This window comes from Colletes gigas, unplaced genomic scaffold (assembly GCF_013123115.1).
Source record: "Colletes gigas isolate AHSC1104 unplaced genomic scaffold, ASM1312311v1 Colletes_gigas_Sc00039, whole genome shotgun sequence".
In the NCBI taxonomy this organism is placed as follows: Eukaryota; Metazoa; Arthropoda; class Insecta; order Hymenoptera; family Colletidae; genus Colletes; species Colletes gigas.
The window spans coordinates 822,891-842,571 of NW_025106668.1; the positions used below are offsets into that span (position 1 = coordinate 822,891).

A 19,681-nucleotide genomic window follows, 5' to 3' on the forward strand; every position below is an offset into this window, starting at 1 on the left:
TGTTTCTAGCTACAACCGAAGACACCAGCACCTGATCCAGCGTTTTTGGGCAACGCGATTTGCATTAGCGTTGCGAAACATAAATGTATTTCCATTAAAGATAGAGTCGCGAATATATAATAATCGCGTTTAACTTGTAGAGTTGCGAATTCCTATTTTTCGCGTTTCCTTTTCAGGGTAGCGTGGCGAATTCCATACGCGATTGCTTTTATCGTTATTTAAGAATAGTGTTGCGAACGTATCGATCGGTTTGTTCTTAGCGTTGCGAATTACTATTTTTCGCGTTTACTTTTCAGGGTAGCGTTCCGAATAATCATCATTCGCGGTTGATTTTATTGTTATAAATCGCGTTTGGAATTTTTATATTATAAATTAGCGTTGCGATCTTGACTTGTCGCGTTTTTTATTAATTAGAGTTGCGATTCAATGCCCAAAAGCTGGCCAAAACGCTGCCCACTGCACCAGCATCATCGAGAAGAAAGCTGGGATTCTGCAAAGCCTCGAATGGCTCAACGTCATTATTAAAATTAGTGTTGCGTATGATTGAATATAGGTGCACGCGATTTAATTAATAAAGGAACCCTGCGTGGTTCATTTTACGAATAACAAGCACCATTCGCGTATAGCTTTTTATTTTATAAATTAGCGTTGCGAAAGAAAGAATGGTCCACTCACGCGTTGTTTGAATTTAAGACGAGTGGACGTTTATTCCAATTATGAGTTTATTCTCAAAAGAAATACTGCTTGAAAGTACTGTTGCGAATAGACCAATTGTTTTATTCTTCATAACGTGTTAAAATCTATAATATATGGGAATGTATTTTCATCACAGATTTGTGATGCATTTAAAAATTCTATATTATGATTAATTTTATTGTAGATTGAATTTCATCACTAATTATTCATTCTTAGAGTTGGTAATTTTTACGGGATATAATAACGTTTGCAATCCAATTGTTATTTATAAATAGCGAATTTTTTATAAATATTCTGTATTCTTTGTATAAATCAAAGTTTGTTCGCGATCATTGTTTTAATCGATGGAAAATAGAATGCTTGCATCAAAAGGGTATGCAAATTGCAATTCGATATTTCATATTGAGAGTTAATTGCCGCGTAGAATCGACATTTTCGTTAGGTATTGCTTTTCCTGTATGAACCTAATTTAGTTTTGAATACAGTAAAATATAATTATTGCAATGTATACGTCTTGAAAAATTGTTTATTTCATAAAGGAAACGAAAAATAAAATCTACGGGTAACAAATGAATAAAATTTTCAATCTATTTCGTATTTATCTTAACACGGAGGCGAATTTTCATTCAATTTCACGTAATATTTATGTTTTTAAACTTTTTAATATCAATTTTTACTCGTGGAAGCTCAAATATTAATTTCATAATATCACTTTTTCTATGATCGATTACCATTAGTTTATCTTGACGGTATATAATTATTTTCTTCTGTGTTCATTAATACACTTTCATTTCAGCTTTTAATCCTTTGAACAAGTTCTTGTTACAGAATATATAATCATCGAAGAATGGAATTGGAAATGGTACACGGATTCCATCTTGATCGCTCTTAGAGAAATATTTCATACAATTTTATTTATTGTCTGATTTATGTTTCAGAGAAACATCGTGGGATTAATCAAGACACCAAGAAGAAATATTTTTTCATATTTATTTGTTTTATACGAGTTATATATTTTATTGGATATGAGCTTTTGTTTCAGGAAAACATCGTGGGATTGATGAAGACACCAAGAAGAAAATATTTCCTTCATGTTTCTACAGATTGCGTTAGAATATAAGTACAAATGTATATAGATTATAAGATAAAAAAACGTTCTCCTGCCGTTTATTAAGTATAACCGAAAAGTGTGCGTAAATTTAAGTGGGAATGATTAATATTAAGATACATATTAGAATTCTAATATGCAAGGTGCCATACGTGCAGTTGCACATTTCTGGTTGGATCTTCAGGATCCTTTCTTCGTTTTGTACAAGTGTCTTGTTAGGCACTGCCATAATGCAAGTATTTATTTAAGAAGGAACAATTAGGAATAAAGTACACATTGATACTTTAGTAATCAGGATTCGTACGTGCAGTTGAACATTCCAATTTCGTTTCTAGAAAACATGTGCTGGTTTATCTCACATGTATCATTTTGTTAGGTTTTTGATCTCTTCATCGGTCAGAGTTCGTGCGTGCAGTGGCACATTTCAATTTCTTTTTTAGAAAACATGTGTATCATCTCACATGTATTGACATTTTGTTAGGTTCTTCATCTCTTGATTGAGCAGTTCTTTTAAGAACTCTCCTTTTGTAGCTCGTTTCTAACTTTTCGATAGCTTCTCCCTTAGATAGGTATTCGAATTCCTCGCCAAAGGAAGGGTGGTTGGGGCGAGGCTAGGGTGGGTCTCCAGTCGCAGCAACCTCCACGAGGTGAGACCTGGGGATTATTATTTACTATGTAATTAATGTAATTATTGATTACATAGCAAATAATATGAGCTAATGGCTGCGTTCTTCTTATAGTTCCACATACATACCTTCTTCGTCCTGGTGTGCGGTCTAATAACACTGATTTCGAGTCGCAAATACGATTTTGCCGAGTTAGTTTTTAAATAAATAATATATTACAAATTAAAATAAAAAATAGAGGATTTGCGGTGTATTTATCAATGAGATCCTTACGTATTTTAATAATTTTGAAATCTTTAAATAATCTCAATCGATTAGTTATTCCAATGAAATTAATCGATTGATGCTCAATTTTGGACCATACAGCTTTCATTCCGTTCAAAAATAATAAAATTTATGTAATTTTATATTCTGTCTCACTTCCTCTTGTGTTAATTTCTAAATCTGTTGATAACGTTGCGAGTGACATGAAAATGGTAATGAGGTCCCGGGACCCCAGAAACTCGGGCCGAAAAATTACATTAGGTGAAAGGTCTATTCATATACCTCGTCTGTGGTCATACCCTCGAAATCTTACCGACTTTCTAGAAAAAAATTCGGGTAGGTGCCTAATTTTTCAACGAAATTAAAAAGTTCCAAATCGTTCTGAAAAAATTATTTTTAGCTAAGGGGATTAATTACAATCATTTTCGGTGAATAGACATACCCCCGAAATCCTACCCACTTTCTAGAAAAAAATCCCCATAAAAGTGGTTCAATTTTCAAACGAACATAACTCCTACAATAGTGAATATATTTCAATGAAACTTGTTTCTGACGTAGAGCTCATGGGTACCTACAAAAACGTATTAGACAACTTTTCTGTAGGGCGTCAAAAAAAATTACGAATTTTTCAGAAAAATCGACGGCGCGGGTGTCTAAATTTTTTTATCGCGAAAAAAAAATGTCAAATAATTCTAAAAAAATTATTTTTAGCGAAGAGGATTAATTGCAATTATTTACGGAGTATAGTCATACCACAGACGAGGTATATTATATACCTCGTCTATGGCAGCACTTTACTCGTGTTATCAGGCCAACAAATTAGGCTGATTCGTCGTCTTATCATCGAAAAGGAAGAAACTAAGTGCGCGAAACGTCCCTGATCGCTACACGACCGCGAAAATCCGCGAGTCGTATCGGAAGAAACTCTGGGTTCCTTCGCGATCAACGATACCGATTTTTCCACTCGTAGAATAGAAAATTGTCGATAGGCGACAGAGGTAGGCCGAAACCGGAAAAACCAGAATGCCTACGCGATCGTGAAATTCCTTTTACGACCTTGTTTTACACCGCCGCGAAAACAAAACGACGATTTTCTAGTTCAATTCGAAACACCAGTAGAATTTACGAGGCTCGATCCTCGCCTGTTTCCTCCTTCTTTCTCCTATTCTTACATTCTTTGATCATTAGACGTCGTTCAATTAATTCCACAATTAATCGATTTCTATGTTAATCCAGTCATCGATATTTTTAGTTTATTTCATTATACAGGGTCTCTAATAACAAACTAGGATAGAGATTCTACGCGAAGATATAAATTGGAATGTTATGTAATAACATTTGTTTGAACGAGGCATTAAGGAATTGGTTTTCGAAAAAATGAACTTGGATTACTGCGGTTGTAATTGTTTCATTTATTTAATTAAATCTTTATACTTTTGTGGACTGTTATTACGTATTATGTAGAGTGAAATGAATATATTTTTGTTGTTAGTTAATCAATTTTGTTATAATTTGGTATAAATAAACTTTATATATGTGTTCATTGATAGCAAAAAGTTTATTGCAAAATCTTATATGCATCGTTCGATTTCAACAAATTTCTCCCACAAGCAATGAGGGTACGAATAGGTACTTGTGGGATTCACTGTTAGGTAAAATTAGGAGAAACGCAACACGAACCGTACAGTAGGCTCTAGGATATTGCGAAGCTCTTAGTGAATTCTATCGAGGGGAAAGATGATCGACGTTCCTGATCAGCGGGTTCCTCGTTTCTCCCAGCATCCCGTCGCGAACTATGGAACCATGACTCGACTTATGACGTCTGGCAAAGAGGAGGACCCCGAATCAGGGACATCTGCGGACAGACACGCGTGACAACTCATCCTTCTGCGATCGAAAGCATCTTTCCATTCGATCAGACCACCAGAGATTTATTACGGACTATTTGGACCACCCACATGGCCAGTCACTTGCATTTTAAAAAGAAGCAGCGACGACTAAAGTAAAAAATGATAGAAGGAGTGAAACAGAAATTGCTTATTCAATCTTTGCTTGGCAGAATATACAGATTTGTACACGGCAGGCTTGCTAATTAGCTTATACTAATTCTTAAATCTAAACACTTTAACCAGTTAACTGAGTTCGATGTGTATGCAAAAAGATTACCATTTACTATAAAAAAAAACGATGAAAAACATTTTCTATACTCGTGGATGCTCCAAACTACTTTTCTGTCTATTTCCTTCGTGATATAAAGTTCCAGCCTGTTTTGTTGTGAAAATATTTTGGAACGGAGTACGCTAATCAAAATGGTTAACAAAGACGTATCTTTTCATTCGTTGTAGACGATCTTCCTGTTTTAAGCGTACGATTAATTTTCATTTTTCGCTCGCGGAAATATGAAACTCTTATTTTTTGGTTACGTTCGAAAAAAATACTAAAATGTGATAACAGTACTTTTTTTCTTATTTGAACGTATCGAACCAAAAGGAGGTAATCATTTATATTGTTTTACATCAGCAAAATCAATTATAAAACTAAAAAGAAGAAATACTGATCGCTATATTTGGACATCGTAAACTAGGTAGTAAAACATGGATTCTCGAAAGTGTCTAATGTAATATACAAGCAATAAGACAACGCGTTGTTCTATTTTTGCAGCTGATATCTATTGGCAATTAATTGAAAATTAATTAACGGTGACGTCGTAAATAGTACTTATACAAGATAAAAAATTAAATGCTGATAAACTGTACCTAAACAGGTTGAAGTAACGATCGAATCATGAAAGTCTGTTGGCCGCAAACATCTAATCTTGAAACTTCAACGGCAGAAACTTTAAAGACTCAGGATAATGGCATTACTGACCTAATAATCTGATTTCAATTTTAGTTTCTTTTTCAATAAATTTTAATTCGAGTAATAATTCGTTTATACAAATACAATCGTTCGCAACTCGTACGCTTTTCAATTCTTAAATATAAAAATAGCATTGATCTATCAAGGTTTGAATTAACTAATAAAATAGGGTATCAAGATAAGGATGTACGAGAGAGATTTTGTCAGTGTCGTATCTAAATAATGCAACAGAATCAAACCCCATAAAAATAATAATACATTACTGTAATAGTATCAATACTCTTATATTATTGAAGAAGTTACGATATACTTTTTACTGTAGAAGTTAAGTAAATTTTAGGAACAATGCTAAAAGAGGGTGGATAGGAGAATACCTTTTGTCCACTGCAATGAAAAGAATGAAAAGAATCAGTGTGAGGTCCGACAGATTTAATGCAATGTAATTGTATCGCGCAGTACTTTCAATTAATAAAATTGACTTCGTAAATTTATTCGAAAGCGAGTTATGTTACAAAAGAGAGACAGATCCACGACCGTAGCTTGGACGAATCCTTTGGGCATTAAATTCAGTATACGATTTGTGATGTATTTAGTTACGCCATGTTGGCATGCGTCGAACTAAATTAAAATTAATTGCGAATCGGTCGAGGAACTAGTGGTTAAAGTTATACTTGCTGGTTGTAAATAAAAAACTTTTAACAATCATATTGTTTATTGTATTCAATTTCTCTGTCATTCTTCATTTGTCGTCGGAGCTCGTAGTTCTAATTGTAGGTATAAAACCATAAGGGGGTGTGCAGCCTCTGGTGCTGTCCTCCCTGCTTCTATTCGACGAACCCTTTCTTCTTCTCACTGGTTTTGGTGAACTGTTGCACTTGACGATGAATTTTATCTCGGCTATCAGTTCTTCTTTGAACGAAACCTGAGGAATAATGATACATTTCAATGGATATGTGTGATCTGTCTCTCTTATTGTCGCAAGTGTTATATCGTTTGCGTAGTTGAACGTTCGTGTAAAGTCAGTCTGCCAACGTGAGTTGCGAAATTAAAAATTCGAGCCGCCTAAATTTATTTCAGTGGCACATAATTCGTGTACATCGGATGTAGAGATTTTTTAAAATTATTTATAATTCAGAATGTTACGTGTCCATAAAATTAACTGGCATTAAAATTATATGTGCAATATAGCAATATATTATGTAGCAGCATTGGTTGCTGTAGTCAGAGTAAAGTTTACCAACGTATTTTGGATCACATTCCACTTTAACGCCTCAAAAATTTCAATGACCTTAGAGAAATACCTGCTAGTTTTTAAGAATAATGGCAATTTTTTTACTATATCGCTGTCGAAGATAATGTATGCAACGAAATTTTTTAATTACCCTAAAAATAATCTCTTAATTGTGCTTACGTTTTCACGTCTAGATGTAGCGATAATATCCCAGAGCAGCTCTATTATAGTGTAGAAAAAGGACAGGGCAACGCCTACAGTCAGTACTAAGAAAACACCTCCCACGTTATCGAGATCCAATTCTTCCGCTTGACTTTGACCACCGTCCTCCTACAAATTATTTATATATGACATTTTGCTTGTGCATTTCACTATTACAATTATTTATTTTAGTACAGTAAATATCTTATCGTTAACTACTAATTTAAGCATACTTTCGTGGCTGTACAGGGTGTTCGGCCATCCTTGGGAAAAATTTTAATGGAAGATTCTAGGGGCCAAAGTAAGATGAAAATCAAGAATACCAATTTGTTGATGGAAGCTTCGTTAAGAAGTTATTAACGTTTAAAATTCCAGCCATACTGAATTTTTTTCTCGAAAATGCGCAGGATTTCGGGGGTATGTGTATTTACCAAAAATGATTGCAATTGATCTCCGTAACCAAAAATAATTTTTTCAGAATGATGTAAAATTTTTTAATTAAATTTTTTAATAACTTTTTAACGAAGCCTTAATCAACAAATTGGTATTCTTGATTTTCGTCTTATATTGGCCCCTCGAATCACTCATTAAAAATTTTTCCCAGGGATGGCCGAACACCCTGTATTAGTGTACTAATATACGTAAAATAATAGATGTTAAAAAGATTAAAATTTCATATGATTATATGCAAAAATGAAAATTAATATATAACTATTAAATTAAAACGGGTCAACCGAAGATTCAAGTTTAAATTATTATTGAATTCTTGTTTGCAACAGATAAATCTCAGGAGTAAATGCGGAGGTAAACTATTATATTAAAAGAGGGCTATTGATAAATGTTAGTTTTCTGTAGGTTATTTGTTTCTGTATATTATATACATAACTCGAAAAACGACTTATACTAATAATCTCACTATAAGATATCACTCTGTGATCGTGATATTACCGTATCTTAAAAGGTGTATCCGTATCGTTCATTAATAATACTGTATAACTGGAATTGAATTTCACGCGTAATGTATTTAACGCATTTCCGTTTCATCTGGTTCTACTTAAATATTCATGCACGCATACCCGACACTTTCCTCCTCCTCGCTTCTGCGTCCACCATTTCGTCTTCAGTTCCGTGATCAAGCCACTTTGCTGGAGCTTCAGTACAGCAGTATTCAATGCGTGACGATAAGGCGAATCTAAAATATTTACAATTATGACTACTGTTTCGCGAATAAGTAAAAAAAAAGAAAAGCTGACTACGTCGTTACAGAACTCCCCCAGTATTAATTTAGACGATATCAGATTTTCTAACTTTTAATAGCTAAATATTTAGCAGAAAATGTTGAGATCACAGGGAAGGAAGGGAAAGTGTACTTGCTTTTTAAATTTGTCTGATATTCGCTATTTTCAAAATTGAAAATAACGACTTACGCTAGTAAACGGAGGAAATCGGTTAAAAAACATTGATTTAGCTAATATTTAAGATCATTATTCTGATAAACATTATATAGAAAGGGTCCATGAGCATCATTAGGCTTTCAAAATGAGTCTGTAGAAAAAGAAAGTGTAGAACCACTGGTCTGGAGTCTATGACAATATGGCAGTCAATACTGTATTCGGCTGAAACTTACATTTTTTCATGGCGATACCGTAGCCTTTTGCATCGAGGAGCCCACCGATCTGCGTCACGTTGCAATGTCTTTCGGTGATATATTCTATCGAGCTGGACTCCATTAGGAACGCGTATTCCTCCCTCAGCACTTTCTTCAGGCCAGAGTCGTTGTCCGGAGGCAATACGTCTTCCGCATTCGCCATCATCGTATCGAACATATCTTTGTAGACCGTGTAGTTGGATTCCTTGACATGGGCATAATTCTTTCAAAAAACTGAATTAGAATGAAGGGCTTCAAGTATTGTTTGCCTAGCGAGCGACACTAATTGCTTCCTGTTATGTCGTTACATTTGATTAGTATAGGGGTGGAGACAGTTGAATTTCAATGTACGTATTCGACTGATTATGCGATTAATTAATGCGACATTGTGTTTAATTCTTTATTATGCAGATACGGAATCTATACATATGTATATGCAAGTATTAACACGTGGGACAAACAAGCCAGTTTTCTATGCTCTACGATAATATTGGATAATCCGTAAAATTTTAATGGAAAAAGTAATTTGAAATATTTGATAGTCTAAATATGCACGTGTTATTTATTTATAGCATTCTGAATGAGATGGAATTATTAGGGTTCGCAACGGGTGACTAACAGGACAGTCAACGTGTTAAAATGATAACCAAAAGCTAAAAAGATAATTTTGGGAGCATTTTTAACCAAACTAATCTCGATCTTGTATTATTGGTTTCATATCATACATATATTTAAGCATTGTTTAAAATACATTACAACATTTACGTTGATATGACAGGGATATGGTAAACTATTGGGGTTGATAATCTATTCGTGATTAAGCAGGTACTGGACGATCTATTTTCTACGATTATATAATAAATATTATGGGATTATTTAATTCGCCTTAAAATCGATATACGAAACAATAAGATATTCTTCGACGAAAAAGTTACTCTTTTAATATTAAAAAATAGTAATTTATTAGATACCGCGGAACACTCAATTCTGGTTTAAAAATTTCGATCTCTCTATTCGTGTCCTCATCGAAAATACTAAGAATATCCAAACTGAAAGTACAAAATTTCTAAATTTTATAATCTGCTATTATTTTACACTCTGCAGCAATCTTGTATAAAAATTAAAATTAATTCTCCACACCGTGTTATCTTATTTAGTGCATATGATCTTTCAGGCGGCTTGTTCATAATTATACCTTATGACCAGACGGGGGTTAATAATTCAGGGTTAAATAAAGCATTTATATCAACAGTCTTTCGCTTAACTTGAACTCAGTAGGGTAGTACGACATCAACAACTACTTGAAACTCGTAAATATTTCTTACATTCGAAACAAGAACATCGGGTGCTGTATTGATCCTGTAAAATTGTTTACTACTGACAACTGCATTATTCTTTCTTCACGTTCGATATTTACTAATTGCCTAAAGAATATGAAATATTCGCAGTAAACACTTACTTTGAAGAACATCAAGGTAGACCCGCCCACTTTAGCACCGTATTTGATCGTCTTCTTGTTTGCTAATTCTTCAACGTTTGAGAACGGTGACACTACCGTTTCGACGGTCAAAAACGCCGCCAAGTTGGCTGTATAAGACGATACCATGATTAAGCAAAAGAACCACCAGGAAGTAGCCATCATTCGCGTCGAAAGACCTCTGTTAACGGAAATTCAATCAATATTACAATCGAGAATAAGTGCACCATAGTCGTTTGTTTGTTAACTTTCTTAATCTTGCCTTTAGAAAAAGTGGAATTTAATGAAATGATAATTAAGAAATGTGTGCAATTAATTAACCATGCAGTCATGTATATGTATAATTATTTTAGTTCAAATTCAAGTGAATTAAACTTACATAGGTGCGATCTCGGAACCCTGTTGCATAATACTACCGATTGTGAACCAGAGGGAATTCTTGAAAGTGAACTGATTCTCCAGTTCCTCAGGCTCTTCTATACACGGATAGGGGTTGTTCCATTCAGCCGGGCATATCCTGCCTATCGTGAATAGTAGCAAGGACACGGATATGTAGGATCCGATCAAATACCACCAGACACCAGCAGAGAATGGAGACAAGAAAGAGAACAAACTGGGTGGTGTTTTCGTTGGTTTTCGGTATAAGATGCTTATTCCTGCGAACAATCGAACAAATCAATGTATCCAAATATCTGTCAGAAAAATTTGAATCCGATGAGTTCAGGTTTTTAAAACGTTGGAAATTTTCGGAAGTTGCGATCACTAATTTCGATATTCCAAAGATTTAAATGTTTAATTATTTTATGGTGGATGTTGATAGTATACAGAGTATTCTTCGTAGGATACCATTTTGTTTCATCGACAATTTGTCTTTATTACGTTTCTTGTCAATTGTATCGCGCATATCGTATATCTTGGACGTTGATAATTCATTCGATATTTTGTTTTAGCAATTAAAACTACAATTCAATGATGATAAACCTGAATCCTTTAAAAACTTAATTGTGAAAGTGATAAGGACATTTTTTGTTCCTGGGATATCATTGTAAATAGTCCTAATTCGTAATGGTTAGTTAATATAAAGAAAAAATTTAATCTCTTATTATATTATTATAAATATCTTATTATAGTTATGATTTCCGGTTATAGGTACTTGGTGTACTAGGTTGATTTTAACAAGTTATACCTAAATTCATGAAGGGCATCGTAAAATCCACCGCTGCTTCCCGTTCAGACGTTATGGTTAAATCAGTAATAGCTAGATGAGCCTCCTGCAACATAATTTCACCGGATATTGTATTTTAATTCCTCTCCGCTGCTGAATTACAGCATGCCTCAATGTGAACGTCATCGAAACTAACGTCGGCCATAATTTTTCCCAGCATCCCCGTCCATCTTCTTAGAGACTTCGAGTAGGACCCGTAAACATTATCCGCTTGCACTTCGAACGTGTAATTGAAGCCGAGCATTTTACTGAGCTCTTGAATAATATCGATACCAAATCCTTCGTAACGGTCATTTCCGGTCATCATGTCCGCAGATTCCTTCAACATGCCATAAGGGTGGCTCTGCAACGTACAATGTTCGTAGCAATCTAACTTTGCTGTATTCAATTTTCTACTGCGGTTTTTAGTTCAATCGAAAGGAACTATTTTCTATTTGTACTCTTTGTTCGTCTTAACACAAATGGTCGAGAAAATTAAATTTAAATTTAATTTGAACCCCTTTTGATTTAAATTCAAGTTATCTTCGGCCTGAGAACGAAAACTAGAAAAATATATACTTACAATATAAAAAATTGAAGATAAATTTAAAACTATACTATGTGAATAGTATTTCTAATTTGTGTGTATATGTGGCGTTATTTTTGTTTAACCGCGCAATCTGCTCCGAGAGAACATAAACATAACAAAAATTTCTTCTCCCAAACTTTCGAATTAGTTTTAATACGCTTCGAGGAAACCAACATTTAATAATTTTGCTCTTTTTTAATAGTGGTTCGTAGTGAATAAATTTAATTCCCATTTCCTTTTCCGTTTCGATTTTTGAATTTCGATTGCTCACGTACAATGGCTATCAAAACGATGAACGTTTTATTCTGAAGACTGAACTCCATGTCTGACTTCGGGGGTTCGCTTTCCGGTTGCCATTCTATGGAGTTGGTGCTGTTCCACATTCCAATCTTCTTCAAACCGTCTTCCGCCAAGCGCAACACGTCCAACTGGAAATCGCTGCGAAAGCCAGCCGTGTCGAACTTAATCAAACCTGTCAAACCTTCCATTTCGCTCTGAAAATAGTCGGCGGAAACATCTAAAAAGGTTATACTATATTCCTTTCTTTGATCGTCGATATCAATGATTTATTTTATAGTTTCGTTCCATCAAAATAATACTTCGTAATTAAACATTGTATCGGGTTGTTCGGAAAGTAATTTCGTTTTTCTCCTTCGTGGAAAGGAACAATTTTCTTATAATATATGAATATTTTATTGAATCGCGTACTGGTCATTTTGGTCCAACATGCTCATAAAATTTTTGACGTTTATTTATAAAAAACCGATGCAGGTGCGTCGTCGCTTTAAGTAAATGTTTTATCGTTTAAAAAATTTTTCAAAGACCAAAACAAGTAATAATCCGGATTGGCCGGATCTGGGGAGTATGGTGGTTGTGGTAGCACATTCCATCCAAACTGCAATAGCTTCTGACGAGTTACTAAACTTGCGCGAGGTCTGATATTATCATGATGGAACCAAAGTCGTTTCATGTGACCACAAGAAAACAAAAAAAACTACTTCCCGAACAACCCAATAGTTAACTAATTTTCTACGCAGTCTTGTAAAGAATGACTCTTTGGTCCATGATGGATTACGCTAAATTTTCTCGAAAACTAAGGTTTTTACGAGCAAAAATATTATTTCTTGGCATTTTGGCACATTCCGTATAAGTAAACAGACATACTTACGAGACGCATAAAGTTGCTCAAACTGTAGCCGTGCTCCCAACTCAAACTACCGTTGCAGGATAGTTGTTTCACGTCGCCGTGAATGGCGTCCTTTAAACGTTTGAAAGCCCTCGCGAAAAGTTGCACGGCGTCGTACATAAGAGCTGGCTCAACGCGTAGCTGTGAAGGATCGGTCAAGCCCCATTCGTTCTTGTGCATTCTCACGATATTCTGTACGATGTTATTGTTGGGATCGATCAGACGTACTCCCGTAAAGTTCACGCCGGAAAATTGGTACGGCTCCAGATCGAGCGTTTGAAAGTCCTGAAACGACCGTACAACCGACGAACCGTTCAATGATACTCGATTATTAAACTGTTCGTCGAAAACTAAAAGGCAACGGTAATTAAAAGCAATTTCCACGGTAAAAACTCAATCCCGATGCACATCCGGCATCTACGATTCTTTACTTGCTTTAATATCAACCTGTTAATATGTCTTAATTACTGCAATCAGTGGGATATTTCTATTTAATACTAAACCTAACGCGACTGGTCGAATGATCGTTTTTCAAATTTTGCTTAGAATTTCTAATAGCTGGTAATCGAATACACGATAAATAAATCGCATTGCGTAGTGGGGCAACAACCTCAAATTCCATTTTCTCGAAAACGAAGTCTCGAGCGAAGAAATTGTAGAAGAATGTAAATGAATGTAACGATTCGATAAACTGCGTAACTATTGGCAATTTGATTGTTTTCGTGCCATATAAAAGAACGAGAAAATTACTTTACCAGTGAAGTCACTATGATCTTATTCTTCTCCGACATGATACCGACTTGCTGTGCTTGTTTCAGCACCTCTGCGAGAATCTCGATGGAAGAATCGATAATAATGTTTTCGATTTCCGCGTCTTTTATCTCTCGCATCACCTTCCTGTACGAAATTCGGTGCAACGATGAACAATTCGTGAGCTACAGTATAAGAATTAATATAAATTTACGTACCTGTAACTAGGACCAGATCCTAAATGGTACAGAAAGATCGTATGACCGCGGGCATCCCAACGTTCCAACAAACGATGAGTACGAATTAAACTGTCGGTGTTTTCGTATAATATTCCAAACGATTTCCATTCGAAATCCGTAATCAATAGATCGAAAATCTAATAACATAGAAAATATTTCTTTGATGAAATCACGGTGCCAAGTGCTTCTGAAAAATAATTATCGGTATGATAAAGCAAGCAACATATCAAGTGTTCTGGTTTAATTTTAATAATTAAAAACTCTCACATTTAATGATACGGGTAAGTTCCAATGATTCTAATCTTATTACTTTTTTGTCGTGTTTCCCAATCGCTAAAGAGGATTACAAAAACTCGAAACATATACCTATATTTTTTTCATTTTTGCACTAAGATCGGTTCATGTTATACAGTTTGAATTAGTATAAACTTCATCCGCTCCTGAATGCTCTTTCTTGAGATAATTTGTTTTCCGAATCGGTAAGCAATAACGAATAGTAACAAAGTTATCACTACAAGTTATTCAAACAATTTTGTTTCGTCTTTATTATATGTATAGAAAAATATTTCTTTCAATTTAACAGTTAGAAATTACATTTTCAATGTACAAATATGACTAACGTATCGATGATGCGTAAATAAGAACTATTTTACTGAAAATTTGATTTTTGACTGTTTCTCTCTAAATTGGGCGTTTTTAACATCCTCCTAACATTGAAAATTGTTCGATTTAACTTGCGAAACTCGTCACATTCCACGTACCACAGAGAGAGTTTCCGCGTGAGGATACAAGTTAATCCCCTTGCCGCGTATTTGCATGGGCTCCCATCTGGCATAAATGTGAGGCATTTCCATAGTGTCACATATACTCTGTACGTGTTCCGAAGTGACCACATTCTGGGGACCGAAAATCGCAGCGATTCCCGTGCCCATCAGCTCGCATACTAGAAACATTCCAATGAGAATCGATCGCATCGAATAACGTTACGGTGAAAAATGTAAACGCAAACCTTTGAACCCGAAAGCTCTCTACCTTTTAAAAACACTTCAAACGTGTCCGTTACAACTTGGTTAGATTTTGCTACGAGAAACACGTTGGCTAACTCCGCGTTCTTGAAACGTTCTTTGTTCACTGATTTCACGGACGTTTCGAAGGTTCTCTGTATCTCCTCGCCATCGTCGAACAATCCTCCTGAAAGAGTTGCACATAAACAGGCGTGTCTCTCTTTACGAATTTATTCCGACGGTGTATGCGAACCTAGGAAGCTAAACGAATCGATTTTTCTTCATTTTCCTTTCACGCGTTTAACGCTAACCTTGTTTCACTTTCCATTTAAGCGTCGTGCAAATATAGGAACATCTTTGTGTAAAAAAAAGATACGGGGCAAAAAAAATGTTTATCTAAATTTGAAAAATCAACACGGCTTTTAACAATATTTTGTCAATGTCGTGTAAAAGAAATTAACCTTTGCAGTTTAACAATTTTGTTTGTAACCTTAATTTATTAAATACGAAATATTGTCCCGAACTATAATAACGATAAATAAATAGAAAATGAAACGAAATTCTTTACATATTCCCGTAGTATAACTTTTTGTTTTCTATGGTTAAGGGTTAATATTCGCATAATTGGCAAGAATATAAAATCTTATATTGTCTCCACTTTTAGTGTTTCTATAAGAATAACAGATTTGAATACAGATTATAATACAAATGTATCCCAAATATTATACTTAAATGTAATTAATATTACTTTAATCGGATCAAAGGATATTTATTGCGTCAAATAAATATGAATTTGGACAGATGTAAAATTAATAAATGATTAATTAAAGGAAAAGGGACTTTTTGAATACTTTGAGACTTCTTTGTTCTAATTCGTCCGTAAGTAAAACAAAGTACTTTTCCTTACCTATATGAACCCTTTTGGGGAATCCTAGAGCACAGGAGAACAAGATCAACGGGAGACATTTGATCAACATCTTGTAATCATTCTACGCGGAGAAAGCAACAATTAACCTGTAACAACAATTGAAAGTAAGAACTCGTAGCAAACTTTGTTAACCAACCTCAACAATCCATATACAATAAAGCATGTCAAACTCATTCTTTCCCGAGGGCTAATTTGCACTTTGCAACCAAGCCCACAAATGTATAATTATTTTATAATAAAGCATATTCGTTGATATAATAACAACGACCACTTATCGGTTCTAAAAAAGTTAATCTTTTTAAAAAGTTTGGAGTCATTTTCAAAGTAAACATAATTATTGTATAATCTATAAAGCCGGTAATAAGATTATGAGATAAATCATATAGCATTTAAGTGAACTGATGGAAGCAATAAATATAACATTGAAGTAAAAAAATACAATGATAGTAAAAATAAGTTAAATACGAAGTAATAGAAATTTAAAAGATATGTAAAAATAATGAAAGGTTTGATAAAATACAATAATCATTTAAGTACACGGATGAGAAATATGTACAATGATAAATACAATGTATAGGTGATAGAATTATGTTTGCTCCGAAAGTGACAAAACGTACGAGTCAAATGCCATAATAAAAATCGTTTCAGATTGATAACCAATCGCTATTTATTTTATAAGACTCATAAATATTTTGAAAACTATTTTTTAATTATCACACCGCTATATCGCAAACAAAAATGTATAGAATTAAAAACAACCGATAATCTCCACGGAAATAAATAAAATTACAATATACCCGGGCATCTTTTTGTTCAAACGTGCGTCAATAATCACTAAATAATTTTTTAACGGCAATAAATAATAGACAAAGATATATCCATTGAGATAAATTTAAATAATTTCATTGACTTTTTACTTCAAATTATTTTATGTCGAGTTTTAATAGCACCCATTAAGCAGTCTCATTTCTATTTTAGTGATTACTAATAAAAAGTAAAATAATCTAATAAAAATTGAATTAAAATCTTTATTTATGGCTTCCATTCGCCATCGAATGCAGCGAACAAATTTTTCTTATCAACATTTTGTTGAATTTTCTTTCGAAAAATTCATGACGGACACATATTCGGATTAGCTTCAAAGGCAGCCAGCGTACGGGTCGACGCAGGTTTATTTGCAAGAAGATCACGTATACGCGATTCGTTGCAAGCTGCTGACTGCTGGGATCTGAACGAGCACTTAACCGTAAGACTTTGTGTAAACTAAACGGAAACTATTACACGCCCGAATTCTCGGCGCGCGTAAACATTTACATCCGTCTAAAATCAATCCTCCAATATTGAGTTCCGTTATTTATTTAAGCCTACCGAAGGAGGCTTCTGGTCTGTCAAATTCTCGTTCGACGTTTTGCTCGTCGACTCTATTGTTTCAGACGTGAAAAAAAAACATTTGCCTATACATTGCACATTATTTTATACCTTTTGTTTTCTTCTTTTGGATTATTGATGAAATTACTTCGTTCCGTGGTAATAATAAAAGAAGCCGTGGTCAACAACTTTGGAGTCGCAAACTGAACATCTCCGATATATTTTATCGTATAAATTTAATCGTGATTTCGAAGTAGTTAAAATCGTTTGGAACGATTCCACGAGGGTATTTTCCTTGTAAATTATGCATTGCGTTCTGGTCGATCGTTTCAGTTGAACGAGAAAAGTGTAAAAGATTCATTCCATCGAAAAATGGTGGAAAACAATTTTTTTCAATACTCTGTTTTCATTGTAAGCAGCTATAATTTTTTTTTAAAAAAAAAAAGGTAACTTAAACAAATTTAAAATTTTGAAATATCCTTCGAAACACGTCTAAATATCGCTAAAGACTACAACATGCCCAAAGCTGTACATAATTTGATAATTACTCTAAAAGGTGTTCGATTTCACGTGGAACGACCCTTTTGTCAATGCCTCCCGTCCATTTTGGAACTGTCCATGCAAGCGGAAAGTGTTCGATCACGTTACTGTTTCACTTCCAAACGCTCAACGAAACATTTCAACCGTTCCAAGATCTAATTTTATGGTCGATCTTTGTTCGACGTTCGAATCTATGACTACAGTATACAGTATAACAAGGTTATGTTCAACGAAGATCTATTTTCAAGTACCCGTAATTATATTCATAAAATTCGGCATAAATCGAGATCAGATTGTCTCTTAAAAAAAAATCGATCCTAATACTTGGTAGATGTACCGTGTATGTTGAACTTGCCCTATCTCTACTGTCAGTCTGCCAAACGCGTCCAGATTGATGCGTTCTTTTTCGTTCGATCGTTCATCGTTCGGGCGCCTCTTTCATAGTGTCGTTTCAGCGCGTATCAGTCGCGACAGTTGCGGGAACGTGTCATGAAAAACGCACGAAAATCTTCGAGTGCGCGCAACAACTCCGATATATTTAGACGCAGGGCGTTGTCGCCATTGGTGCTTGTCGCTTATAAGCTCTGTGACATAGTTTCCGTTGAATCGCAATCAACGACGCCTCCTGACCGACTTAGGTTTACGTTTAATTTCGTATTTTCGAGAACAGGCGTGTGCTTTTAGTTCTCAGAATTTTCCTTCCCGTCTTTCTATTAAAAATTCAAACGTCGTTTCGACGACGTTACGAAGACAATTTTGGCCTCGTAAAAATTTATTTCCGAACGAACTCGAGGAACGTGATTATTTCTTCCTGTTCCTTTCGTTCCGAGAACGAACTCGATAGAAACTGTTAAGTCCGTCGAGAAAACGGTACTCGGTATTAATACGGTATTAATACGTCTGCAAATCCAACGAGTTATTTGCCTAAATTATTGATCAAGACAAAGTAAAATTCGTGCAACGGATGGTTATCGATAAATAAGTTGTAACTCTGTTCTTGGAGGACTGGAAGATTTTCGAATCGAAAGGACGGAGTTTTAGGAGCTTTCTTCGTCGCATGCTCGAAGAACACAGCGAGTGTTAAAGGCTGTTGGGACTTACCTAAAATTTCAATTACACTTAACCCGTCACCTGGAACAGAAGTTTGATAAACGTGCTTTTCAGAAGGAACACCGCGGCATGCACTCTAATTCCGAATGCCACTTCTCGAGTGGCTTTTCACTGCGCACACGCAGCCTCCCTTCCAAACCTCTTCGATTCATTTGTACACCGTAACATGGCGGGCACCTACCTTGGATCTAACTTATTGTTAGAACCGCCGCCAGTAGCTTTTCGACGACACGCTGTCCGCGAATCATGCTTTTTGCACACGCAAGGACTCGTCGTTCACCGTTCACGCTTTTCGTACTTTCACGAATCCTCGAACCGCTAAACACTACTCTCGTATTAAAAACTAAACAGTCGATTAAAAGCCTTTTACTAGAAGCTAATACCATTCACGATACCATTAACGTAATTCATCTTTTCGTAATCGTCGTCGCCTAGCGATCAGTGTTAAATGTTCGACGTCGGGGATTTCTCCGCTTGGCGGATAAACATTTTGTGAAAATAAAGTGAACGGAAGGATTTATATTATATGATAACCATTTTTTTTTTTTTAACGTTATAATTTCTTTGGAGCGTGAATGTAAGTGACAAACAGGTAATTGCTGTATCCGGACTGGTGCTATTATCAAACGAGTTTGTGAAATGAATCATGAGAT

At 34.9% G+C, this 19,681-nt stretch overlaps 1 protein-coding gene across 3 annotated transcripts; it reads right to left on the bottom strand.

The window, feature by feature from the left end:
- Window positions 1–5,964: 5,964 nt before the first annotated feature.
- On the bottom strand, window positions 5,965–19,121 carry LOC122402779 (glutamate receptor ionotropic, kainate 2-like). Of its 3 annotated transcripts, none has more exons than XM_043405868.1 (16): window positions 19,020–19,121; window positions 15,990–16,096; window positions 15,111–15,269; window positions 14,840–15,021; window positions 14,058–14,215; window positions 13,845–13,986; window positions 13,072–13,374; window positions 12,179–12,397; window positions 11,472–11,678; window positions 11,297–11,381; window positions 10,490–10,766; window positions 10,093–10,291; window positions 8,613–8,838; window positions 8,062–8,177; window positions 6,965–7,114; window positions 5,965–6,475 (listed from the first exon to the last, which is right to left on the bottom strand). In XM_043405868.1, the coding sequence occupies exons 2-16, from the start codon at window positions 16,057–16,059 to the stop codon at window positions 6,293–6,295; spliced, it is 2,676 nt and encodes an 891-aa protein (XP_043261803.1). In that variant the 5' UTR covers window positions 16,060–16,096; window positions 19,020–19,121; the 3' UTR covers window positions 5,965–6,292. The 3 variants fall into 3 exon arrangements, with proteins under 3 accessions (XP_043261803.1, XP_043261800.1, XP_043261801.1); XM_043405865.1 differs by having other exon boundaries at window positions 8,613–8,856; XM_043405866.1 differs by having other exon boundaries at window positions 8,613–8,856; window positions 15,990–16,071; window positions 19,020–19,106.
- Between the last annotated feature and the right edge of the window lie 560 nt (window positions 19,122–19,681).

What these genes read in the sequence shown, in the direction of transcription:
- LOC122402779 (XM_043405865.1), bottom strand. Translation starts at nt 16,059, where the DNA reads ATGTTGATCAAATGTCTCCCGTTGATCTTGTTCTCCTGTGCTCTAGGA. An exon ending in GTTTGAAGTGTTTTTAAAAG is followed by an intron (nt 15,022 to 15,110) that starts GTAGAGAGCTTT and finishes GAATGTTTCTAG; the next exon opens with TATGCGAGCTGATGGGCACG. An exon ending in TGAGCAACTTTATGCGTCTC is followed by an intron (nt 12,398 to 13,071) that starts GTAAGTATGTCT and finishes GACTATTTTCAG; the next exon opens with AGCGAAATGGAAGGTTTGAC.